Here is a 27,671-nt window from a genome sequence, read left to right on the forward strand (position 1 = left end):
GATCATCAGGAGGGATGACCAGGGACGTTCTCTTGAATAACTGTGTGAATTGGACCATTTTCCTGACCTGCTAAGAATTCAAAATGTAACGAGTACTTTTGGGTGTCAGGGAAAATGTATGGAGTAAAAAGTACATTATTTTATTAAGGACTGTAGTGAAGTAGTAGTCAAAAATATACAGTTGAAGTCGGAAGTTTACATACATCTTAGCCAAATACATTTAAACTCAGTTTTTCACAATTCCTGACATTTAATCCTATAAAAAATTCCCTGTTTTAGGTCAGTTAGGATCACCACTTTATTTTAAGAATGTGAAATGTCAGAATAATAGTAGAGAGAATGATTTATCACATTCCCAGTGGGTCATAAGTTTACATACACTCAATTAGTATTTGGTAGCATTGCCTTTAAATTGTTTAACTTGGGTCAAATGTTTCGGGTAGCCTTCCACAATAAGTTGGGTGAATTTTGACCCATTCCTCTTGACAGAGCTGGTGTAACTGAGTCAGGTTTGTAGGCCTCCTTGCTCGCACACGCTTTTTCAGTTCTGCCCACACATTTTCTATAGGGTTGAGGTCAGGGCTTTGTGATGGCCACTCCAATACCTTGACTTTGTTCTCCTTAAGCCATTTTACCACAACTTTGGAAGTATGCTTGGGGTCATTGTCCATTTGGAAGACCCATTTGTGACCAAGCTTTAACTTTCTCACTGATGTCTTGAGATGTTGCTTCAATATATCCACATAATTTTATTTTCTCATGATGCCATCTATTTTGTGAAGTGCACCAGTGCCTCCTGCAGCAAAGCACCCACACAACATGATGCTGCCACCCCCGTGCTTCACGGTGGGGATGGTGTTCTTCGGGCTTGCAGGTCCCCCCCCCCCCCCCCCCCCCCCCCCCCCCTTCTCCTCCAAACATAATGGTCATAATGGCCAAACAGTTCTATTTTTGTTTCATCAGACCAGAGAACATTTCGCCAAAAAGTACGATCTTTGTCCCCATGTGCAGTTGCAAACCGTAGTCTGGCTTTTTTCATGGCGGTTTTGGAGCAGTGGCTTCTTCCTTGCTGAGCGGCCTTTCAGGTTATGTCGATATAGGACTCGTTTTGCTGTGGATATAGACTTTTGTACCTGTTTCCTCCAGCATCTTCATAAGGTCCTTTGCTGTTGTTCTGGGATTGATTTTCACTTTTCGCACCGAAGTACATTAATCTCTAGGAGACAGAACACGTCTCCTTCCTGAGCCGTATGATGGCTGCGTGGTCCCATGGTGTTTATACAAATGAAAGTGGTACCTTCAGGCGTTTGGAAATTGCTCCCAAGTATGAAACAGACTTGTGGAGGTCTACAAACAAAATTCTGGGGTCTTGGCTGATTTCTTTGGATTTTCCCATGATGTCAAGCAAAGAGGCACTGAGTTTGAAGGTAGGCCTTGAAATACATCCACAAGTACACCTACAATTGACTCAAATGATGTCAATTAGCCTATCAGAAGCTTCTAACGCCATGACATCATTTTCTGGAATTTTTCAAGCTGTTTAAAGGCAGTCAACTTTGTATATGTAAACTTCTGACCCACTGGAATTGTGATACAGTGAATTATAAGTGAACTAATCTGTCTGTAAACAATTGTTGGAAAAGTGACTTGTGTCATGCACAAAGTAGATGTCCTAACCAACTTACCAAAACTATAGTTTGTGGAGTGTTTGAAAAACGAGTTTTAATGACTCCAACCTAAGTGTATGTAAACTTTTGACTACAACTGTACATAGTAAAGTAGATACCCCCCAAAAACGACTTAAGTATACTGAATAAAAATATAAATGCAACATGCAACAATTTCAACGATTTTATTGAGTTACAGCTCATATAAGGAAATCAGTCAATTAAAATAAATAAATTAGGCTTTAATCTATGATCACGTGAATGAGGCCCCAATTCCCGACTGGGCAGGGGCGCAGCCATGGGTGGGCCTGGGAGGGCATAGGACCACCCACTTGGGAGCCAGGTCCACCCATGCATCAGCATTAGTTTTTATCCACATCAGCTGTCTGGTTGGCTGGTCTCAGACAATCCCGCGAAGAGGCTGGATGTGGAGGTCCTTGGCTGGCATGGTTACACGTGGTCTGCGGTTGTGAGGCCGGTTGGACGTACTACCAAATTCTCTAAAACGATATTGGAGGCAGCTAATGGTAGAGAAATTAACATTCAATTATCTGGCAACAGCACTGGTGGACATTCCTGCAGTCAGCATACCAATTGGACTCTCCCTCAAAACTTGAGACATATGTGACATTGTGTTGTGTGAGAAAACGGCACATTTAAGAATAGCCTTTTATTGGCCCCAGCACAAGGTGCACCTGTGTAATGATCATGCTGTTTAGTCAGCTTCTTGATATGCCACATCTGTCAGGTGGATGGATTATCTTGGCAAATGAGAAATGCTCACTGACAGGGATGTTAACAAATTTGTGCACAACATTTGAGCGAAATATGCCTTTTGTGTGTAAGTGATTGGCATACTGAATGATGTGTGCACTACTTTCATAAGCTATGAGATATGGCTATGCAGCCAATCCCTGGTGTGTGTTTGTGTTGTCTGCAGTGGAGGGGCCTGCTGACTCCCTCTCCCTGTGCTGAGCATTGTTGGTTGTAAACACAGGTAATCACAAGCTTAGACAACACACACAACATATTGAGCTCTCCACACTAATAGGCAGCTGTGCCCACTCTCCGCTTCCCAAACCCACAGCATTAATCACTGTTTTCATACATTCTACACTACAACAACAACTCTCCACACACACACGGATTAGCTATCACTTTCCATCCAGGCCTTATAGAATGACTAGCCCCCTCTAGTGACTGTCTGACATACTAAATGGGATTTCTTCCAAGCGCTTTAAACACACTGTAAATCATCCTGTGGTGAATTGCCCTATAAAAAGAGTGAGAACATAATTTCATTAACCTAATGATAGCAATAACGCTCTCCCTCTCTCTAGATTTATCATCAGTTTACCACTTTTACACTAACAATCCATTACGCAGAAACCTGATGGAGTTTGAACTTCATCACATTAAGTATGCATGAGTAGTAATTGAGCATAACTGTGTCTATAACTAGCCTATAGCTCTCTGCACTGTATTATACTATGGCCCAGAGCTCCACCTCTGTATTTTTTTAATCAAGGAAGTCCCATTGAGGTCAAAAGACCTCTTTTACAAGGGAGACCTGGCCAAATGAATGAATGACATGTGGAGAAGCATAAGGACAACCAGAGACAAAGCACCACAGAGCTATAGATAACTTTGATGATGCAGTACATCATCTAGTTACGTACCATCATCTGGTCCATTATTTCCTTTCACTATTGATTGTGTATTGCCTGGCATCAAAGTGGCCATTATAATATGATGGATAGGCTATATTTCAACCTATAAAATTTAATTGGCGCTACTTCCTGGAGTTGGGAATGTAATAAAAAATAAATGAGAATACAACACTAGACATATGGGAATAATCTTCATTTTGAAGCTAGGAGCTACACTTTGGTAATAGATTTAGCCCGTGCTCCTGTTCATCTCTTCTTATCTGAGGATGGAGGGCTGGTTGCAGACAGACAGAAAGCAATCTGAGAAATGTCATTCCTATATGAGCCATCCAACAGGCAATAGTGTGCTCTTGTTATCAGAAGGGCTTCACTTGAGACGGAATAATAATCACCTCCGCTCTGAACAACACTTCTGACATATAAAGAACGGATGTGATCTTGATGAAAAGCGACAACAGGACTACGAGGGCTGACAGAGGACCCTCCAGAGAAATATGCATTTTAGTGCTGGCAGTGCAGTACTAGAGATGTGCATTCAGCAACAATTTATGCCTAGATGTGACTGCACACTTGAGGATAAACATGTAGAAATATGATTATGTATCTTTGATATGACAAGATGTCCCAAGACAAACACTATCTCACCAACAGAAGATTCATTGAGCCAGACACACAAACCACTCTAGAGTGATTCCATACGAAACTAGAACCAAAAAACACCATGATTTTGGGGATTTTCACAAAATGTTATCCATATAATGGTCCTTTAGAGCAGGTTTTCCCAAACTTGGGCCTGGAGTTTTTGCCCTAGCACTACACAGCTGATTTAATTGAGAAATAATTCATCAAAGTTGGCATATTTATTCGATTTTGGCCTTACCCAGGCCTCCTTTAAGACTCCATATGACTTGGCGTCAGTCATATGAAGCTTTACCGCTTGCTCTGTAGTACTTGATTTCAGTAAAAAAAACATTGTTTATAATAATGTATGAATATTCACAAATATAAACATGAATATTGAAAAATATATATATTTGGCTTATCTTTCAATATATTGTTGAACATAATATACTCTATGGGCATCTCAAAGTTCCAGAGTGGGATCTCTGCTACTTTTAATGTTATGGACAATTTTATACAGCATAGTAATGTAACCAATTACAGCCCTCCTTTAACTTGTATCATTGCATATCCTGCTAATCACCAGCAGAAATTTGCAACAATAAAAAAAATAAAAAAAGTTTTCCCAATATTCATATTTATATTGAAATATATTGAAATTAAAATACTTTTCATATTACAGAGCAAGCAGTAAAACTTTATATGACACCAATTTTTGCTCTAAACACCTACAGATTAAATGGCAGTGGTCATTATGGCAGTGGTCACCAACCGGTCGATCGCGACTGATCGATCTTCAAGGTAGTCCTAGTCGATCACCAAACATTTCTGTAGAACAGCCAACGATAAAGGCTTGCACTCCTTTTTTATTATTATAAAGGTTGCGCTGTTGACAGTAGGTGCACTTGATTCAGAAGCCCTGTGCACCGAGTAGGCAAAGTGTTCCCATTTTGAACCATTTCATTTGTCTGAAAAGACAAACTCCGCCGAGAGAGATCTGAGGCCAAACTGGGAGATCTGTCGCTAAATCGAGTACGCCTACTGCGCTGGCCAATTGGATAGCTCAAATCACTACAGCTTCCACAACCCCGGCCACATCGAATTTGATACTAGCCTATGTGAGATTTAGTAACTTTCAAAACCATGAGCAGAGACAACAAAGAGCTTCTGTTTTTATGTGCGAGTTCATGTGTTAGTTTTTATTCTGCACTATTACAAAACATAAAACGATCTACTCCCTACTTCCCCTCGCGCTTCAGCTGCAATAAATGAGTAGCTAAATACAGTATATGGATAGCCTTGCGTTTGTATTATTATTAGCAGCTCATCGTGTCTATTTTAATATCAAGGAATATTTCACTTTCTCTGATCATAGGAACAATATGAATTTGTGCACGACGCAGATACGGTTTGACTTGAATTTAGCCATCAGGTAGAAGACGTGTCCCCTCTCTCTGGTCAATCTCCTACCGGAGGAAAGAAAGAAGAGAACAGGGACCGTGAGAGACGAACCCTCTGCTGCTCTCTACCACCCTCCCTCCGCTGAGACTAATGTGTTCAAAACAACTGGGAACTCGGAAATCTCAGACTTCCAACTTCAGTGCGTTTAAAACAACTGGAAACTTAGGGGAAAAACGAGAATTCCAAGTCGGAAACTTGGGCATCTTTTTAGAGTTCCGACTTTACGACCGGAAGATCACTGATGTCATGATTTGACCTCGTTTTTTTCCAGAGTTCCCAGTTGTCTTGAAAGCACCATGACCATAAAATGCAGGTATCGTCAGTCCAGTAAAAAAAAAAACGAATTATTTGCTAATTATTTCAATTTATACTCAGCTGTGCCTTGCAAGTGCTACACCAACAAAAATAAATCTGAGCGGTAGATTTTGGCTTGCATTTTGACTGCGAGGAAAAGGTTGGTGACCACCGCATTATGGAGTCTTAAAGGAAGGCCTGGGTTGGTGACCACTGCATTATGGAGTCTTAAAGAAGGCCTGGGTTGGTGACCACTGCATTATAGAGTCTTAAAGGAGGCCTGGGTTGGTGACCACTGCATTATAGAGTCTTAAAGAAGGCCTGGGTTGGTGACCGCTGCATTATGGAGTCTTAAAGAAGGCCTGGGTTGGTGACCACTGCATTATGGAGTCTTAAAGAAGGCCTGGGTTGGTGACCGCTGCATTATGGAGTCTTAAAGAAGGCCTGGGTTGGTGACCGCTGCATTATGGAGTCTTAAAGAAAGCCTGGGTTGGTGACCGCTGCATTATAGAGTCTTAAAGGAGGCCTGGGTTGGTGACCGCTGCATTATGGAGTCTTAAAGAAGGCCTGGGTTGGTGACCGCTGCATTATAGAGTCTTAAAGGAGGCCTGGGTTGGTGACCGCTGCATTATGGAGTCTTAAAGAAAGCCTGGGTTGGTGACCGCTGCATTATGGAGTCTTAAAGGAGGCCTGGGTTGGTGACCGCTGCATTACAGAGCCTTAAAGGTAAGGCCAAAAAGGCTCAATTATACTTTTAAATACAAATATATATGTCAAATATATGTAAACAATCTTTCCTCCAAAGGACCATTCTATGGATTACATTTAGTGAAAATTCCACAAATCATAGTCTTTTTTTGTCCTGGTTTTGTATGGAATCAATCTCTATTGGCACCTGTATCTTTGTCAACCCTTTGAAGCTAGCGCTCAGAACACAGGCCTACAGGGAAACATACTGGGACGGAGGGAGGAAGAAAATACTCCCTGTGTGTTGGCACATAAAAATCTATAATTTTCAGCCCTGAGTGTTCGGCTGACTAATTTTCTCCACGTAATCAAGGATAATAGAAAGACTGGAGGGAAGAACTCCTGAACATGCTCTGTGTGTTTGTAGAGGATGAGACAATATCCATGTGGAATTTAGAATCAATCCCTATTGCTTTGCAAATGAGATAGAATGCGATGAAAACTTGCCCGGCATTCTCAGAGACACAACACACAATCATTGTATTGTGCTTTCACACGAGTGCACTCGTCGATACAAAAAAATACCTGGCTTCATATTCGGTCAGACAGTTCCACATTATCTCATTTATACAGCTACTGGGGGCAAGGCAAGGGGAAAACAAGGGAGAGAATTTTCATGACGCACTCTGCTAGTCTTTTTATCGGAATCCTGTCAGAGGCTCAGGCCATTTTCCTTGTCTAACACACCAATGAAATGACCTGCCACTCAGGCAGGGGTGAGAATTCCCATTGGACTGTGTAATTCACTGGGCCGTGAGAGGGAGGAAGACACAGAGACAGACTTTCCTGGGTGAGTCTAATGCTATCTTCATAGAGGCAGGAGGATACAGGTAGCTAGTATCTACAACACAGGGGTAGAAGTAAAGCTATCTGGCCAATCACTACCAATACAGGATCAAGAAAGCCAAGGTCAGTTAGTTCTGCTAGTATTGTTTTACCCATAAACCATATGAAATAACTAGGCAGAGTCATAACCTGCGCTATGAATGGAATTTGGGTTGACCACATCTTCCTCCCAACCCACAAAACAGACAGCAAAGAGTTAGTGGTGGTTTAGTTTCTGCTGGTCTTTAGAGACAGAAATAGGTTACAGATGGAAAGGTGAAAGCAGACGGACTGAGTGAGAGATGAGTCACAGAAGAGTTGGTCTGAGCCCCTCCAGAAGGTCCAGTTGGACCAGGAACAGTGAACTTCTGACTGTCTTTAATATGCTAATATGTTTCACTGCATCATGCTGGCATGTCCGCTCTGCTCTCAACAACTTACTTCCCCTGTCAGCCGTTGGCTCTCATCTCTCACACTCTCCCCTCCTTCTTCTTCCTTCATTCCTAAGTAATTTAAGCAATGGCAGCTACAGCTAAAGCTCTGGGCAGGGGAGGGAGGCAGAGGCACACTGATGCACTCCCTTTATGTCTTGCCAGAGGGTGGGTGGGCGGGGGGGTTGGGGTTTGAAGGGGGTTAGGTTTGGTCTCATCGCAGCCAGGAGAGATTAGGCGTGGAGAAGAACAGCCAGAATTGAGGCACAACAAAGCAGTGCATTCTGGGAAAGGCATAAACAACGTTCCACCTCTATCCGTTTTGTTGATTGTCTGGAGTGGACGTCAACTGCAAAATAAAGTAATTGACAGTTTTTGGGACAGTGGTTTTGTTGGGCACTTTCTCACCGTCTTACATTTAGGGGATCAATGTTCTGCATCAGTTTTGTCTCGTTATATTGTCCTTTATGAGTTCCTGCCTGATAAGGTGGGAGCAGGTTAAGTGATGTCATACACCATTACCCTCTGTAATTAATTCCCATTTAGTGGAGACTGCAGAAGTCCCATTACCCAGTATAGCATCTCATAACCATTAACTACAATCTGCAACATCAACAAATTATAAATGTATAATTAAGCAATAAGGCATGAGGGGTTGTGGTATATGGCCAATTTACCACCGCTAAGGGCTGTTCTTATGCATGACGCAACTCAGAGTGCCTGGATACAGCCCATAGCTGTGGTATTTTGGCCATATACCACAAACCCCTGAGGTGCCTTAATGCTATTATAAACTGGTTACCAATGTAATTAGAGCCGTAAAAATAAATGATTTGTCATACCCGTTGTATATGGTCTGATATACCACGGCTGTCAGACAAATCAGCATTCAGGGCTCGAACCACCCAGTATATAATGTAATATATTCCTTATTAATATCTATCTGTTTCTCAAACAAGCTGTCCATACATCAACCCATTAAACTCAGACAGTGCTTGAAGCTTTCTCTGAGATGGTGGCTGCAGTATTGCATGGTGATTACTACAAAACAAACACATTAACATACAGATACTGTAACAACACACAATGTTCTATTGAATTCTGTGCATAGGACTATTCACAGGAAAGAGCGCTTTGGCAACACCAGATGAAAAAACACCCGGTCTCCACAGGGCTCTCCAGGACAATGTCAGCCGTGGTGGTGTGTCTCAGTGTTGGCCTGGTGATCCTAACGGGCTGAGGAGAGACTGGCCTGGAGCAGGCCTCTGGGGCCCTGAGAAAGAGATGGGGATGGGAGAAAGAGGGGTGGAAAAGGAGAGCGGAAGAGGGATAGACTTGCTCTCAACTGGCTAAAACAGCACTAACACTATACCTCCACCTGCAGTGCACCAGAGGAACAACAATTCAAACCCTCATGCAAAACTGTGAAGGGTGTGTGGAGGAGTTACTTGGTCTGTTTACTCACCAGTTGTGTCCCCTTTGTCCCAGTGGTGAGGGTCTGAGTATGTGATGGTAGCAAAGCGTCTCCTCACAGCTTCCTGGTCTTTCTGCTCAGACACATAGATGATCAAATAAGTATATTATTTAAATACATTTTTCAGCCAAACAATAATACAAATCCAGACAGGACTGGACAGTGTATTCACTGTATCTCCATAGCACAGCTTGACCAAGGCTGTCAAACATCACACAGGCCTTGCATGACAAACTAACTAGCGGTGCCCTTTCAAACTCCCTGTGACCTTTGTGTGGTGGTCTTTCCTTAGGGCAATGCTCAGGGCTCACCTCCATCTCCTCCATGCGCAGCAGCCTTCTTCTCCAGGGTGGGGGCCTTGAGCTGGCGCTGGGCCAAACCCTCCATCTGTCTGTCTGTCTCCGCCACCCAGGTGGCCCGCACTGCATCGGCCAGCAGCTCCTCTAGCAGGGCCTCACTCAGCACCTCAGCGCACTCTGCAGCCTGGAGAGGGAGGTAGATAGGACAGAGCTCACACATGCGTTTTATGGAATCACTTCATGGCTGTTTCCCGAAATGGCACCCTATTCCCTATATAGTGCACTAATTTTGACCAAAGCCCTATTTGCATTTGGGACTAAAATGCTGAGAAAAACATAAATATTGGTAATATAAGTCAGTATCATTACAATATGACAGGGCTACTCACTCTGTCTGTAGCCTGCTCAGACAGCCGATGCCTCAGTGACGATGTGGCCTTTCTGTCCCGGGTCTGAGGGGCAGCAGCTCCCATCTGCTGGGGTACACAGGTAGGGCAAGCTCAGTACCACACCACTACTGACCTTCTCCTACCTAACACCAACCACTCCTACTCTAACCCAGTCTTTCACTCAGCACATACACAAGGCTGCAGCAGTACACCCTAGGCCTAGCTGTAAATTCCCTATTCATTTCACTGTGGTGGCACAAATCTGGTGGTAAATAGCTGTATGGATTTTTCAATTACAAATTAGTTGTATTGATTTCTCCACTCCTCTGAGGGCAGTGGAATTCCTGAGTGAGGGGAAAGCTTTCCTTGGTCCAGGCTTTTCTTCTGTAACAACAATGTGGTTATTGAGTGACAGCAAAGTTACACACTCAGTTATTTATTCCCCTCCTTGCTGAAAAGCAAGAAAAAACTCAAAAGGATTGTCTTTTTTTTGTGTCCATACAACCCTTTATTTTTTTTATGGAGAGTTTAAATGTCTCTTGGGCCTGGTCCAAGAGAGGCTGAAGTCTCCCTCGGGCCTCCCTGCTCAACTCTCTCAGCCCACTGGGTTGGAGAGCCCACCTCAGACCTGACACACACACACATGCACAAGCCTGGTGTGACAATATAGTCCTGAATCCTGTCTTCACTAAGTTATTCAAATCAAATCAAACTTTATTCGTCACATGCGCTGAATACGCGCTGAATAAGGAGTAGACCTCACGTGAAATGCTTACTTACAAGCCTTTAATCAACAATGCAGTTCAAGAAAGAGTTAAGAAAATATTTCCAAATAAACAAAAGTAAAAAAATATAAAAAGTAACACAATAAAATAACGAGGCTATATACAGGGGTACCGGTACCAAGTTAATGTGCGGGGGTACAGGTTAGTCGAGGTAATTTGTACATGTAGGTAGGGGTAAAGTGACTATGCATAGAAAAAAAACTGCGAGTCCCAGCAGTGTAAAAAAAATGTGTGGGGGGTTTATTGTAAATAGTCCGGGTGGCCATTTGATTAATTGTTCTGCAGTTTTATGGCTTGGGGGTAGAAGCTGTTAAGGAGCATTTTGGTCCTAGACTTGGCGCTCCGGTACCGCTTGTAGGTGCGGTAGCAGAGAGAACAGTCTATGACTTGGGTGACTGGAGTCTTTGACAATTTTTGGGGCTTTCCTCTGACACCGCCTAGTATATAGGTCCTGGATGGCAGGAAGCTTGGCCCCAGTGATGTACTGGGCCATACGCACAACCCTCTGTAGCGCCTTACGGTCAGAGGGCGAGCAGTTGCCATACCTAGCAGTGATGCGTGATGCAACCGGTCAGGATGCTCTCGATGGTGCAGCTGTAGAACATTTTGAGGATCTGGGGACCCATGCCAAATCTTTTCAGTTTCCTGGGGGGGAAAAGGTGTTGTCGTACCCTCTTCACGACTGTCTTGGTGTGTTTGGACCATGATAGTTTGTTGGTGATGTGGAGACCAAGGAACTTGAAACTTTCGACCCACTCCACTACAGCCCCATCGATGTTAATGGGGGCCTGTTCGGCCCTCCTTTTCCTGTAGTCCACGATCAGCTCGTTTGTCTTGCTCACACTGAGGGAGAGGTTGTTGTCCTGGCCCAACACTGCCAGGTCTCTGACTTCCTCCCTATAAGCTGTCTCATCGTTTTCGGTGATCAGGCTTACCACTGTTCTGTCGTCAGCAAACCTAATGATGGTGTTGGAGTCGTGTTTGGCCACGCAGTCGAGGGTGAACAGGTGGTATAGGAGGTGACTAAGCACGAATTGGAGTGGGTCTAGGGTATCCGGGATGATGCTGTTGATGTGAACCATGACCAGCCTTTCAAAGCACTTCATGGCTACCGACGTGAGTGCTACGGGGCGGTAATCATTTCGTCAGGTTACCTTCGCTTCCTTGTGCACAGGAACTATGGTGGTCTGCTTGAAACATGCAGGTATTACAGACTCGGTCAGGGAGAGGTTGAAAATGTCAGTGAAGACAGTTGCCAGTTGGTCCACGCATGCTTGGAGTACACGTCCTGGTAATCCGTCTGGCCCCGCAACTTTGTGAATGTTGACCTGTTTAAAGGTCTTGCTCACATCGTCTACCGAGAGCGTTATAACACAGTCGTCTGGAACAGCTGGTGCTCTCATGCATGCTTCAGTGTTGCTTGCCTCGAAGTGAGCAAAAAAGGCATTTAGCTCATCTGGTAGGCTCACGTCACTGGGCAGCTCTCGGCTGTGCTTCCCTTTGTAGTCTGTAATAGTTTTCAAGCCCTGCCACATCCGACGAGTGTCGGAACCGGTGTAGTACGATTCGATCTTAGTCCTGTATTGATGCTTTGCCTGTTTGATGGTTTGTTGGAGGGCATAGCGGGATTTCTTATAAGCTTCTGGGTTATAGTCCTGCTCCTTGAAAGCGGCAGCTCTACCCTTTAGCTCAGTGTGGATGTTTCCTGTAATCCATAGCTTCTGGTTGGGGTATGTACGTACAGTCACTGCGGGGACGACGTCACCGATGCACTTATTGATGAAGCCAGTGACTGATGTGGTGTACTCCTCAATGCCATCGGAAGAATCCTGGAACATATTTCAGTCTGTGCTAGCAAAACAGTCCTGCAGCTTAGCATCTGCTTCATCTGGGTTTCCCTTTGTAGTCCGTAATAGTTTTCAAGCCCTGCCACATCCGACAAGCGTCAGAGCCGGTGTAGCAGGATTCAATCTTAATCCTGTATTGACCTTTTTGATGGTTCGTCTGAGGGCATAGCGGGATTTCTTATAAGCATCCGGATTAATGTCCCGCTCATTGAAAGCGGCAGCTCTAGCCTTTAGCTCCATGCGGATGTTGCCTGTAATCCATCCAATCCGGACACTGTGGGGACGACGTCGTCAATGCACTGGTGACTGAGGTGGTATACTCCTCAATGCCATTGGATGAATCCCAGAACATATTCCAGTCTGTGCTAACAGAACAGTCCTGTAGCGTAGCATCCGCGTCATCTGACCATTTCCGTATTGAGCGAGTCACTGATACTTCCTTTTTTAGTTTTTGCTTGTAAGTAGGAATCAGGAGGCTGGAATTATGGTCAGATTTGCCAAATGGAGGGCGAGGGAGAGCTTTGTATGCGTCTCTGTGTGTGGAGTAAAAGTGGTCTAGAGTTTTTTTCCCCTTCTGGTTACACATGTGACATGCTGGTAGAAATTAGGTAAAACGGATTTAAGTTTGCCCACATTAAAGTCCTCGGCCACTAGGATCGCCGCTTCTGGATGAGCATTTTCTTGTTTGCTTATGGCCTTATACAGCTTGTTGAGTGCAGTCTTAGTGCCAGCATCGGTTTGTGGTGGTACATAGACGGCTACAAATAATATAGATGAGAACTCTCTTGGTAGATAGTGTGGTCAACAGCTTATAATAAGGTACTCTACCTCAGGCGAGCAATACCTCGAGAGTTCTTTAATATTAGACATTGCGCACCAGCTGTTATTGACAAATAGACGTAGCTTCTTTGTCCTGCCGATGCATGGAAAATTCAGCCAGCTCTGTATTATCCGTATCGTCGTTCAGCCACGACTCAGTGAAACATAAGATATTACAGTTTTTAATATCCCGTTGGCAGGATAGTCTTGATCGTATATCATCCATTTTGTTTTCCAATGACGTGAGTGCTATGGGCGGTAATCATTTCGGCAGGTTACCTTTGCTTCCTTGGGCACAGGAACTATGGTGGTGGAGGTTTACTCAGTAGCCTATGAATTCTCAGAAGGCAGCCGGACCTCCGCCTCCTTTTTCTCTGTCTTTTCTTCATGCAAATGACGGGGATTTGGGCCCGTTTTTTTGTACTTAACCTTTATGTAACTGATAAGGGAATTTTTATGTCTAAAGTAATGACTAAAGGATTACTTTGCGTAATTATTATTAAACCCGGGGTCCTACAAACCTCGGGGATTGGTCAAAGCTTAAATAATTGTTTAGTTATCATCATTTGGGATTGAAAATTCTCGTGATAGCAAGTCAGTTAAGAACAAATTCTTATTTACAATGACGGCCTACATCGGCCAAACAGGGACGATACCACCCTGCATACCACTGCTGGCTTGCTTCTGAAGCTAAGCAGGGTTGGTCCTGGTCAGTCCCTGGATGGGAGACCAGATGCTGCTGGAAGTGGTATTGGAGGGCCAGTAGGAGGCACTCTTTCCTCTGGTCTAATAAAATATCCCAATGCCCCAGGGCAGTGATTGGGGACACTGCCCTGTGTGTAGGGTGCCGTCTTTTGGATGGGACGTTAAACGGATGTCCTGACTCTCTGAGGTCATTAAAGATCCCATGGCACTTATCATAAGAGTAGGGGTGTTAACCCTGGTGTCCTGGCTAAATTCCCAATCTGGCCCTCAAACCATCATGGTCACCTAATAATCCCCAGTTTACAATTGGCTCATTCATCCCCCTCCTCTCCCCTGTAACTATTCCCCAGGTCGTTGCTGCAAATGAGAACGTGTTCTCAGTCAACTTACCTGGTAAAATAACGGTAAAATAAAAAAATAAAAATAAATAAAGACAACACAAGACAGAACTGTTTCAATTAGAGATCCACATATGTGGATGGCCGGGGTACGCCATCATTGTAAAATAAGAATTTGTTCTTAACTGACTTGCCTAGTTAAATAAATAAAATCCAGTGCTAATGTCAGCCACCAAAAGCAGGCTGCAGGCATATGATTAATTATAGACCTCAATTGCACTAATTAAGTTTTGATTAGTGTAGAGGGTTGCTGTGCACTTAAATTTAGGGCAGGCAGGCACTGCTATCCATCACGGTGCTTTAAAAAAAAAAGAATGTCCCCAATCTAACAAGCAAGCGCCTAGATTTAATTTTTTGGAGAAGTTAACTTTGAATTGGAATCAGAGTATTGCTTGCAGCAAGTGGGGTCTGAGATCAGGGTTTAAAATGACTTAATTACTCAAAATGAGCAAACTCATTAATTAAACTGTTCCCTGGGCAGTTTCCATTGGTTCATTCATTCTGCCAGTCCACACAGCTATAACACATACACACTATTTATACAAAACACCCCTTCCAATTAGTGGATTCAGCCACACCCATTGCTGACAGGTGTATAAAATTGTGCACACAGCCATGCAATCTCCATAGACAAACATTGGCAGTAGAATGGCCTTACTGAGGAGCTCAGCGACATTCAACGTGGTCCTTTCATAGGATGCCACCTTTCCAACAAGTCAGTTCGTCAAATTTCTGCCCTGCTAGAGCTGCTCCGGTCAACTGTAAGTGCTGTTATTGTGAAGTAGAAACGTCTAGGAGCAACAATGGCTCAGCCGCGAAATGGTAAGCCACACAAGCTGACAGAACCGGACCGCCGAGTGTGCGTAAAACTCCCCTGTCCTCGGTTGCAACACTCACTACCGAGTTCCAAACTGCCTCTGGAAGCAACGTCAGCACAAGAACAGTTCGGCGGGAGCTTCATGTAATGGGTTTGCATGGCCTAGCAGCCGCACACAAGCCTAAAATCCCCATGCGCAATGCCAAGCGTCGGCTGGAGTGGTGTAAAGCTCGCCTCCATTGGACTCTGGAGCAGTGGAAACGTGTTCTCTGGAGTGATGAATCACGCTTCACCATCTGGCAGTCTGATGGACGAATCTGGGTTTGGCGGCTGCCAAGAGAATGCTACCTGCCCAAATGCATAGTGCCAACTGTAAAGTTTGGTGGAGAAGGAATAATGTTCCGGAGCTGTTTTTCTTGGTTCAGGCTAGGCCTCTTAGTTCCAATGAAGATAAATCTTAATGCTACGGCATACAATGACATTGTAGACAATTCTGTGCTTCCAACTTTGTGGCAACAGTTCAGGGAAGGCCCTTTTCTGTTTCATCATGACAATGCCCCCGAGCACAAAGCGAGGTCCATACAGAAAAGGTTTGTCGAGATCGGTGTGGAAGAACTTGATTGGCCTGCACAGAGCCCTGACATCAACCCCATTGAACACCAATGGGATGAATTGGAATGCCAACTGCAAGCCAGGCCTAACCGCCCAACATCAGTGCCCAAACTCACTAATGCTCTTGTGGCTGAATGATAGCAAGTCCCCGCAGCAATGTTTTAACATCTAGTGGAAAGCCTTCCCAGAAGAGTAGAGGCTGTTATAGCAGCGAAGGGGGGACCAACTCCATATTAATGCCCATGATTTTGGAATGAGATGTTCGACAAAGAGATGTACACATACTTTTGGGGATGTAGTGTATTATTAATCAACTAAAACCTCATAAATGAGACTAGTAAGGTACTGTGATGCTAATAAGACACAAGGTTGTTTGCCATGTCCAATGGTTTATGTGTTAAATGAAGATTTCTGCAAATAAAATGCATTATTGTTATTATCAGTGACCTGAAGGCTTCGTTGTGGGCATGTCTCTGTCTATCACAGGTCAGACAATAGTCATGCTCTGCTGTCACCACACCACTCAGCTGCTGCTCTGAGGGGCCTGAGGAGGGCTTCAGAGGGGAGAAGAGACATCGAGGCTCTGGTCTCTTCTGAGGGGAGCAGGACACATAAAACAAGTGGATTAGAAAAAATGACAATCAAAAGAGAGACTGTAAGAGAGGGAGAGTATGCAGCAAGAGTAAGTTACAAAAGAGAGACTGAGGACAAGAGAGAGTGCTCTCCTCTGATCTCACCACTGTTGTTGTTGTTTAGGAGGAGAGTGAGGTGACGTGGGTATCCAGGGCACAGAGGCCTCCTTCTGTGGGTGCTGACACACTCTCAGCCTGGAAGCCACTGTGGGCTGCTGGAAACCTGCATCCCTCACATGGGCTCCCTGCTTCTGGACAAGGATAATGTTTAAGAGACACAATTGTAGTGCAAATAGTTCAGGATAGACAGTTATTAATAGACATATTAAAATACATTTAATTGCGTCAAAAATGTACTAATTAAACTCACTGACCTTTGTCCTGTCGGGGTGCAGTGCTCCTCCTTGACTGTCGGGGACCTGTCCCCCACCTTCCCTGAGTTCTCTAAGATTGACCAGGCTCTCCAGGCCAGCCCTGAGCACCTGTCTGCGATCCAGCTGTGGAGGAGGCTCTGTGGCTCTGGGGGGCTGCTGATGCTGAGGGACCGCTCTCCTATTTGCTAACATCACAACATTGGCTCATCATCAATTCTTATTGAATTGTTGTTTTGAAACACTTGAACAGCTAGGCTATGTGCTCAATCATTTCTATAGGCCCTTACAGATAAGTGTTACAGTGCTTGGCATGACTAATCAAACATTAGTAAAGCCTGTATGGCCCTTAACACCTGCATGCTCCTTTGACAGACTACACAATTATCTGGCCAACTAGCACACAAACAGACACCTGCCTGCTGCTTGTTTGGCAGTGTGGAGAAGGTACAGTAGGGGGTTTGTTCATTGACAGTGAGAACTGTTATTAGTTGCCAAGGAGACCTGCGCATACTATCCAGTTCAAACCCTCTCGTGGTGTGTGGTGGCTGCATCATATCTCCCACAGGGAGACTCTACACAGTAGGAGCCAACAACCCACACAATGAGCTGCCTGCAGGAGACCCATGGCCAGAGAACCAGACCCGCTCTCCCCTCTTTGTGTCAGTCAGCCAGCCCCTCATTAATCTCCACCCTGGTGTCGTGATTCAAGCTCGGTGGGAGGCCCAAACACACACAGCACTTAAGCCTTCAGGTAATTTCCTGAGCCATGGGAACCATAAGAATCTGCTACCTCATTCACAATGAAAGAACAGGGTAAACAACAAAGACCCGAGACGCTCAAATTAAAAATGCAGTTTCAGGAATCGTTCCACCCACACAATAAATGTTCTATTTTTTGGATCAGATATTTTATTTTAACTGCTGTGTCTGTGTGTCTGTGTGACTGTGTGTCTGTGTGACTGTGGTTTCAACCAAAGGAGGGGATGCTGATTTGTCTGACACATTTGCTGTGTTGGTTGTTCCGGGTTTAATGAATTATGAAATTAATTTACATGAGTTATTGATGTTATGAGGATATGGAATAATGAGCCAATAAAAAAAGACTAGATAATTAGGCTATCCTTATTAAAATGCTAATAAAATAGCTTCAGCAGCACAGCTGACTGGGATAATGAGTGTCTCTGAACGCTGAGTCACTCAGCTAGAATTAGAATGAGAACACCTGCTCGTTGCTCACCAGGGAAGGACTTCTTGGGGCCTGCTGCTCTACGAGGTCCTCTGAGACCCCTGGTGGCAGGGCCCCTGGGTGCACGGGGACGGGGAGGAGACGTGCTGCAATGTGGAGACCTGCGGTAGCGTGCAGGGGAGGAACTGGGTGCTCGGGCGTGCCTCCTATGTACTGGACTCTCCTGCTTGCTGAGAGCAGTATCCAGGGTCTGAGAGACACAGAGAGAGACACGAAAATCGAATATATTCTGTATACATTCAAATTAAAGAAGCCAAATAAAATCTAAATGAAATGTACTGTATAATACTTCAGCTCTACCTATGGTTTTGTGGCTCTCCAGCACATTTATTTCCACTTTCTTTAGATTGAATAGCTTAGGTTTTTAAATAGATTATTGCTTGTATAACCTAATATAGATGTATAAGGAAGCTAATATAGATTTATAAGGAAGCTACTTATCAAAAATGACCAATAGATGTACAGTAGTTGATTTGGGAAATGTTCTGGTGCCCATCTTCTTTGTAATAAGGTGAGAGTGACCTGTAGGTGGATTAAATATATGGATGCATCGCAAGTGGCTTTCTATTTCCTATATAGTGCATTACTTTTGACCAGAGACCTTTGCCCCTGCCCCTGATCAAAAGTACTGCACTATAAAGATAATAAGGAGCCATTTGGGACTCAGACTATGACTGACCCCTAGTTTCAGCAGGATGTCCAGGGCAGCCTCTGGGATGGCTGATCCCTGGCCCACCTCCACCTTGGCCGAGCACAGAGAGAGCTGGCGGATCAGCTGGCCCAGCTCTTTATAATAGGAGGGCATCCTGCCCTCAGACGTGTCAGACAGCTGATTAGTGAACCTCTGCATGGCCCTGATCGCCCCTCTATGGGCAGCAGCCAACCTGTCCATCGCTCTGGACTGAGAAAAGGAGAGCGAGGGAGATGGGTGTTAGTCTTTGTCATTGTCCTCATCATGAACCTCATCAGAGTATGACAGCTTTGGTTATTAAGTGAGACTTACTTTGTTTGTGTGCTCAATCTTCTGTGAGCGCAGTTTGTCTAAATCCTCTTGGATCTCTTTCGCCTGTTGTTGTAGCATAGATGATGCGTGCAGAGTTGGCTGCCTGTTCCTGTCTGCGGACCTCCACCCTGCGCTGCTCATCAGGCTCCAAGGGCTCTGCAACCATTCACCCTGGAATGCACAGTATGCCAACAAGGTGCCACTCCAGCTGTGTTACCCATAGAAATATAATCACTACAACAGGTCTAGACCCTCTGACCATGGAGATTTGACTGGTTAACTCATGGGTAACTTTATTTATGTGGAGTTACCTCTGTGAGCTGATCTAATCTCTGGATGTAGTTGGTCAGCTCTCTCTGCAGCCTGCGGACCTCCTGGCTGAGTGCTGTCTGGGGCTCCTGGCTGGCTGTCTGCCTTGGGCCTGGGTCTCTGGTTGGGGGGGACAGGCCATGATCAGGCCCAGGGGGTACAGAGATGTACTTCTGGGACATGTATACAAGCACCTTGGCTGCAGACCGAGTCACTTCTTCTTTGGGGCAGGCTGTCTTTGACCTCCCCTTAAGAAAAACCCTCTTCTGCTTGAAATTGAAAAATTATCAAGGTTGATAATCGATTATAAAGGTTGATGATCAATTAATTGTTCTTGGAGCAGAGTAAAATTGATATAAACTGTACAAGTGAAAGGGGAGTATATTGATGAGCCTTATTTAACTGCTCCACATTGCTCCTGATGGTAGTGGTCTCCTCTGGCTGTGGTCTGATGGGGGAGCTGTTCAATGACTCCTGTCGTCTCTTCCTCAGATCTCTCTTGGCCAGCCTGACTGCAGCCAGCAGACGCTCCTCAGACAGAGCAGAGAAACACAGAGAACTACAGGTGCTATCCAGGTCATCCCGCTTTTCTACCCAGGGCATCAGCTTCTCAATCACAATGGGTGCAGCTGGGCCAACTTGAGTAGCACGGTTATAGGCATTGGCAGGCATGGCTGCATTGAAGAGTAACTGAAAGAAAACAATAGTGGCACTGGAATCATTCCTGCTGTTGCAATGACAGAGCTACCAATTTAGCTAGCTAGCTAAGTTGACGTTACATCCAGCTGTCCAACTTATGATCTGGCCACATCAACTGGCATTCACAAAGTTATAATGTTATATTTCAATATCCATCATGATGGCATGCTAGTATCATTACTAGTATAAGATGGAGAGAGAGTAGAGTACAGTAGTGCTTTATTAATCCCAATTTGGGAAATTGTTTCATCACTTCAGCATCATCAATCAATAAAATTACAAAGACAGGACCCATATCAGTGACAAACACATGATAAAACACATATTATAAACTGGGTGGATCGAGCCCTGAATGCTGATTGGCTGACAGCCGTGGTATACGGGTGTGACAAAACATATATTTCTACTACTCTAATTATGTTGGTAGCCATTTTATAATAGCAATAAGGCACATTGGGGGTTTGTGACATATGGCCAATATACCACGTTGCATCGTACCTAAGAACAGCCCTTAGCTGTGGTATATTGGCCATATATCACACATATATCACATGTATCATTGCTTAAATAAAACACCCACACGTTAATAGCCATAAAAGATAGGTAAGAAAGTATGTTGTCTATCCTCCTGGGAAACAGCAACAACTACACAAATAGTAGTCACAAATTAGTCACAAATTAGTCATTTGTGATGGCTGTGGGTAAAAAGGACCTTCGGGAAGCTCTCTGTGTAGTGTTTGGGCAGGATGAACCTGCTACTGTGTTGCATTAGAGAGCTGTGGAGTGGCCGTGTGGCATTGTCCATAACATGTGTGTTTAAGCTTGCAGCCTTTTTATTTTTATGAACATGTCTTGCATTGACTCGACTGCATCTGATTGTATCACTTTCTTTATGATTTTGTCCAGTCATCCTTCACGAAGTTTCCCTTCCAGCACACAATGGCATAACACAAAACACTAGCCACTACACTGCTGTAAAACATGAGAAACATTGTGTCTCACACATTAAAATATATTAGCTTCCTTAAAAAGTAGTCTGGATTAGGCTTTTTTATAGATACTCTGGGAATTATCCTTCCGTTTATTGTACACTATAACTCTCAGGACTCTTAATTCCCTGTGATGAGCATCGTCACCTTTCATGATACAACTTGCTATAGCAAAGTCTGAGAATTTCTGCAGGTGGCGCAGTTCATTGTTTTGTGTGAAGTAATTTATGTATTGAGAGGAAACAGGAAAGGTGACAGGGCCGTCCCTTGTGGGGCTAACGTTACCGTGTTTGCGCATATCTGGTCTCATACTGCCTGGTTCAATCTTACGAACTGTGGTCTTATTGGTCAGATAGTTCACAATCCGTTTGACCATATGTGGGTTTACATGAATGTCCTTTAGCTAACGTTATCTTACCTGGGTCTGAGAAAGCCGAGTGCTTCGATTTGGACCTAATGTGACCCAGCTTTTCGATTGTCCTAGGTCATCAGGGACTCTAGGTTTGCAGTCATGGCTGTTCCTAAATCCCCTAGCTAACTACCGGTGTATCTACATCAGCTGTAGCCTGTGTACCTAGCTACCTGCCTAGATATCTAGCTAACGTTAGCTTTGATACATTTTGCAAACCCTTGCCTAACATTTCAGTACGTATCTAGCCATGCAACCAGATGGTACATTATGCTTCGAATATCATCATGTAAAGAACGTGAAAATATTTAGCTAGGATATTATTTGTACGGGATAGACTTCGACAGCTAGCTAGCATGCTAATCACAGCTAAAACTGCTTAAAATGCCGCCATGACAACAAATAATAAGCACCGCCTTCTGTAAAAACAAGTGGGTATTTTTAACCTACGGAAAGCAGAAACCGTCAAAACATAACCAGATGTAGGACATTTAAAATACTAATTTGACTAACATGTGATTATTATTATAAAATAGTTGTTTTTCTAGCTATTTGTGTCCATAATTTTCTGTTTGTTTCGATGAAACAGTCATCAAAAGCATTACACGAATAGGATGATGTTGTACTATCACTTTTATTTTTCATAGACAGGAAGAGGAAGCGTTGTCATGCTTTTTCTGTACTGATAGCAAAGATTATGGATATACTGACAAGATACTTGTTTCTCTGCCCTAACAATGGGAGTCGTTGTCCACATAGCTCTCGCCTATCCTTTCTTTGGATTGGTGGATATCTCATATTGTATTCGATGAGGGTTGTTGACGTCAACCGTCTGTATTCAATGGAGAGATGCTACGCGTACAAGCCTCATATCATGAATATGCATAGCTATCTAGAGATGACTACGGTATAAATGTTTTTTAATCAAAGATGAGGGGATGTCATGTGTCCTACTTATATCAGTACAGTCGTAACAACCTAAACATTACGAAACTTACAGTCAATCAAATAAACCTCACGTAGCAAATAAGCCATACATTTTTGTTGTTAACAAAATTCGATACTCTCATTGACCTCCATACAAAAACTCCTTGCTTGGTGGGCGAAAAATTAAAAAAAACACCACCTGCTGGACGGAGACACATTTTCCGCCGAGTTGGGCCTCTCTCTTTACTTCTTCCTCTCTGCTCGTAGTATTTTAGAAGCGATCATAGTCCAACTCGTTTTTATTCTTGCATGAAACGCTTCATACCTGCTTGCTTTGCCTACGATAATTGATAATACTGCTACGTATTCTATTTCATCATGTCTCATTACGAAGAAGTAAAGGTCCATGGTTATGATGAATTCTGCAAAGCAGTGTCTGAGCGAAAAGGAAAGGACATATTCGCATATTTCTCTGGTGATAAAGACGCTCAAGGGATGAGCTGGTGTCCAGATTGTGTGGAAGGTAATATAGTTATTATTTTATTGCTGTATTAATTTGTACTTGACACGTATAGCAGTTGGCTTTCTTTCCCAGCTGTCTTGTCATAATGCGTCAGTCTCTGCTGCATTATGGTCGGCAATTCATTGTAGCCAAGCCAACTATTCTCTGTAATGTGTTTACTGGGGATGCTCGTCTTATGCTCTATTTTCTGTATTATTTTAGGAAGTTATAGCTGTTGTGTGATTTATTGCTTGCATAAATCAAAGCCACACAGATTTGCCAGCTTTGTTCTCCTCCTTCCCCTCCAGCTGAGCCAGTTGTTAGAGGAGAGATGTCCCACCTTCCTGAGGGCTCTGTCTTCATCTACTGTCAGGTTGGAGAGAGGCCATAGTATGTACTCAACTTTTTCTTCGTATTCACTGGTGATGATAGCAGAATGATAATGCTGTGCTATCAACAGGCAATAGAAAATAAGTGTTTTTCATACCCGCAAATGCAGCCAGGAGTTTTGAAATGTTTAGATAATTGTGCAAGTTGTAACATCATGATTTGTTGGCTCTCTCAGGCAGCATATTTGAATTGAGCAAAATACAATGAACAAAAATATAAACACAATATAATGTTTCATGAGCTGAAATAAGCACAAAAAGCGTATTTCTCTCCAATTTTGTTTACATCCTTGTTATTGAGCATTTCTCCTTTGCCAAGATAATCTGTCTCCTGACAGGTGTGGCATATCAAGGAACTGATTAAACAGCAAGATCATTACACAGGTGCACCTTGTGCTTGGGACAATAAAAGACCAATCTAAAATGTGCAATTTGACACACAACACAATGCCACAGATGTATCAAGTTTTGAGGGAGCGTGCAATTGGCATGCTGACTACAGGAATGTCCACCAGAGCTGTTGCCAGAGAATTGAATGTTATCTTTTAACCATAAGCCGCCTCCAACATTGTTTTAGAGATTTTGGCAGTATGTTCAACCGGCCTCACAACCGCAGACCACGTGTATGACGTTGTGTGGGCCAGCGGTTTGCTGATGTCAACGTTGTGAACAGAGTGCCCCATGGTCCCTGTGCCCAAGAACACTAAGATAACATGCCTAAATGACTACCGACCCGTAGCACTCACGTATGTAGCCATGAAGTGCTTTGAAAGGCTGGTCATTGGTTACATCAACACCATTATCCCAGAAACCCTAGAGCCACTCCAATTTGCGTACCGCCACAACAGACCCACAGATGATGCAATCTCTACTGCACTCCACACTGCCCTTTCACACCTGAACAAAAGGAACACCTATGTGAGAATGCTTTTCATTGACTACAGCTCAGCGTTCAACACCATTGTGCCCTCAAAGCTCATCATTAAGCTAAGGACCCTGAGACTAAACACCTCCCTCTGCAACTGGATCCTGTACTTCCTGATGGGCTGCCCCCAGGTGTTAAGGGTAGGTAAAAACACAACCGCCACGCTGATCCTCAACACAGGGGCCCCTCAGGGGTGCGTGCTCAGTCCCCTCCTGTACTCCCTGTTTACTCATGACTGCATGGCCGGGCATGACTCCAACACCATCATTAAGTTTTCCGATGACACAACAGTGGTAGGCCTGATTACCGACAACGACGAGACAGCCTATAGGGAGGAGGTCAGAGACCTGACCGTGTGGTGCAAGGACAACCTCTCCCTCAATGTGATCAAAACAAAGGCGATCATTGTGGACTACAGGAAAAGGATGACCGAGCACGACCCCATTCTCATCGATGGGGCTGTAGTGGAGCAGGTTGAGAGCTTCAAGTTCCTTGGCGTCCACATCACCAACAAACTAACATGGTCCAAGCACACCAAGACAGTCGTGAAGAGGGCACGACAAAACCTATTCCCCTCAGGAGACGGAAAAGATTTGGCATGGGTCCTCAGAAGGTTCTATAGCTTCACCATTGAGAGCATCCTGATAGGTTGCATCACTGCCTGGTACGGGTTGCATCACTGCCTGGTATGGCAACTGCTCGGCCTTCAACCGCAAGGCACTACAGAGGTTAGTGCGTACGGCCCAGTACATCACTGGGGCCAAGCTTCCTACCATCCAGGACCTCTATACCAGGCGGTGTCAGAGGAAGGCCCTAAAACTTCTCAAAGACTCCAGCCACCCTAGTCATAGACTGTTCTCTCTGCTACCGCACGGCAAGTGGTACCGGAGCGCCAAGTCTAGGTCCAAGAGGCTTCTAAACAGCTTCTACCCCGAAGCCATAAGACTCCTGAACATCTAATCAAATGGCTACCCAGACTATTTGCACCCCCCCTCCTTTACGCTGCTGCTGCCCTCTGTTATTATCTATGCATAGTCACTTTAATAACTCTGTCTACATGTACATATTACCTCAATCACCTCGACTAACCGGTCTCCCCACACATTGACTCTGTACCGGTACCCCCTGTATATAGCCTCGCTATTGTTATTTGACGGCTGCTCTTTAAATATTTGTTACTTTTATTAATGATTTTTGTGGTATTTTTCTTAAAACTGCATTGTTGGTTAAGGGCTTGTATAAGTAAGCATTTCACTGTAAGATCTACTACACCTGTTGTTTTCGGTGCATTTGGTGGGGTTATGGTATGGGCAGGCATAAGCTACGGACAACGAACACAATTGTATTTTATCAAGGGCACTTTGAATGCAGAGATACCGTGACGAGATCCTGAGGCCCATTGTCGTGCCATTCATCCGCCGCCATCACCTCATGTTGCAGCATAATCATTTATGGCCCAATGTCGCAAGGATCTGTTCTGTACACAATTCCTGGAAGCTGAAAATGTTCTTCCATGGCCTGCATACTCACCAGACATGTCACCCATTGAGTATGTTTGGGATACTCTGGATAGACGTGTACGACAGCATTTTTCCAGTTCCCGCCAATATCCAGCAGCTTTGCTCAGTGGAGTGGTACAACATTCCACAGGCCACAATCAACAGCCTGATCAACTCTATGCGAAGGAGATGTTGTGCTGCATGAGGCAAATGGTGGTCACACCAGATACTGACTGGTTTTCTGATCCACGACCCTACCTTTTTCAAAAGTATCTGTGACCAACAGATGCATATCTATATTCCCAGTGATGTGAAATTTATAGATTTATTTCAATTGACTGATTTCCTTATATGAACTGTAACTCAGTAAAATCTTTGAAATTGTTGCGTTTTTATATTTTTGTTCATTGTATATATGTATACAATGCACAAAATTATACGTTTGACCTAAATGTCTGACTTATGTATTTTGCTTAATTTACCTTTTCATCTTCGACCAGTTGGAAGGATCCCAATAATAAGTTCAAGAAGACTTTGAAGCTCAGTGGAGTTCCCACTCTGATCCGATATGGCACGGTGAGCATACGTGCATGGCAAGATCACAAAGAAAATAATTTCTAGTATAGTGATCAATTAGCAAATTGCATTTCAAATGAGAATTTCTCTAATCAATTTGGGTTTTTCTTTGGATTTTGTGGCAACACTCAAAGGCTCCTAAAAGCATTGAATGTTCTTTTATAGATAGCAGTTTTTTTAATACAGACTATAACACATTGGTGAGGTTATTAACCATTTATACAATGTATAAATTCTAGATAAAATATAGCTTCAGGGAAAGTGTTACCAAAACATGCTAAGTTCTGTCACTTTTCCTCCATCTAATTCAGCCTCAGAAGCTGGTTGAAGAGGAGTGCTTCAAAGCTGACCTGGTGAGGATGATGTTCACCGAGGACTAGAGGACCACACTCGCCCTGCACTGGGTCATCTTCCATTTCCCACTGTCCTGTCTTTTTCCTGAGATCCAGCCCCAGCCCAGGCACCTTTTCACTACACTAGATTGAACAGAAATTATTGTTTCTTTGAAATTCAAATACACACTCCTCTCCCTGCGAGGTAGTGTTAATCAGTGAATGTGTTGCTATTCTTACATGGAAATAAAAAGCAACTATAACATAACCAGAGGCCTTGGTAGAGCTAGTTGACTGGTTTTATAACTTTATGTTTAATGTAGTAAATTAAATAGAAGAGTTATAATAATATAGCCCACTTTTGACAAATATATTAGATTCCCCTAAGTGGTAGGCAGCTTACTCCTAGAATGTAATGTGCCAGATGAATTGATGATTCTTACTTATAGCAGAAATGTTTAGAGTGAAGATATCAACTGAAACAATACCTGTTATACTGTGATTGGCGTGTTGTTGTGTAGAACTTAGTCAAGTGAAATAAATGATGGTTGGATGAAAACAATTGTATGTGTAAAATGGTTTGTCTATAGTGCAGTTCACTTTGAGACGCTAGGTGGCACCCTCAGCCTGTCTAAAAACATTTATTTTATTTAACCTTTATTTAACTAGACATTAGGCCTAATGTGTCTTATAATAAACATTTAAGTTCGCGTTTTATCTTGATATTTAAAACTTTATGTGAAATTATAATATTAGATAATATAATTGGCACATTTAATAATAGGCTATGTTGTCTTTGGAAACCGGCTCATGAAGAAGAAAGTAACCTAGCCCTAGTTCTGTCATTCGAGTTTAATGTACACATAGGCCAAACATGCCATGTGTGTACCATGTAGGCCAAAACATGCTCAATGCTAACAACAATCAGTCTGAATAGTGAACTTGATCAAGTAATGCTATTCAATACAAGACCAAACAAAGGTGGTCAGATTTTATATA

At 43.7% G+C, this 27,671-nt stretch overlaps 1 protein-coding gene and 1 pseudogene across 1 annotated transcript; one reads left to right on the forward strand and one right to left on the reverse strand.

Annotated features, from left to right (window-relative positions):
* Window positions 1-1,805: 1,805 nt before the first annotated feature.
* Window positions 1,806-21,774, reverse strand: LOC129822495 (protein moonraker-like; annotated as a pseudogene).
* A 676-nt stretch (window positions 21,775-22,450) lies between these two features.
* On the forward strand, window positions 22,451-27,234 carry LOC129822197 (thioredoxin domain-containing protein 17). Its single transcript, XM_055880266.1, has 4 exons — window positions 22,451-22,972; window positions 23,260-23,341; window positions 26,265-26,340; window positions 26,652-27,234. Exons 1-4 carry the CDS (start codon window positions 22,828-22,830, stop codon window positions 26,718-26,720), a joined length of 372 nt encoding a protein of 123 aa, XP_055736241.1. The 5' UTR covers window positions 22,451-22,827; the 3' UTR covers window positions 26,721-27,234.
* Window positions 27,235-27,671: the final 437 nt, after the last annotated feature.

The sequence above is a fragment of the Salvelinus fontinalis genome, chromosome 24 (assembly GCF_029448725.1).
Source record: "Salvelinus fontinalis isolate EN_2023a chromosome 24, ASM2944872v1, whole genome shotgun sequence".
In the NCBI taxonomy this organism is placed as follows: domain Eukaryota; kingdom Metazoa; phylum Chordata; class Actinopteri; order Salmoniformes; family Salmonidae; genus Salvelinus; species Salvelinus fontinalis.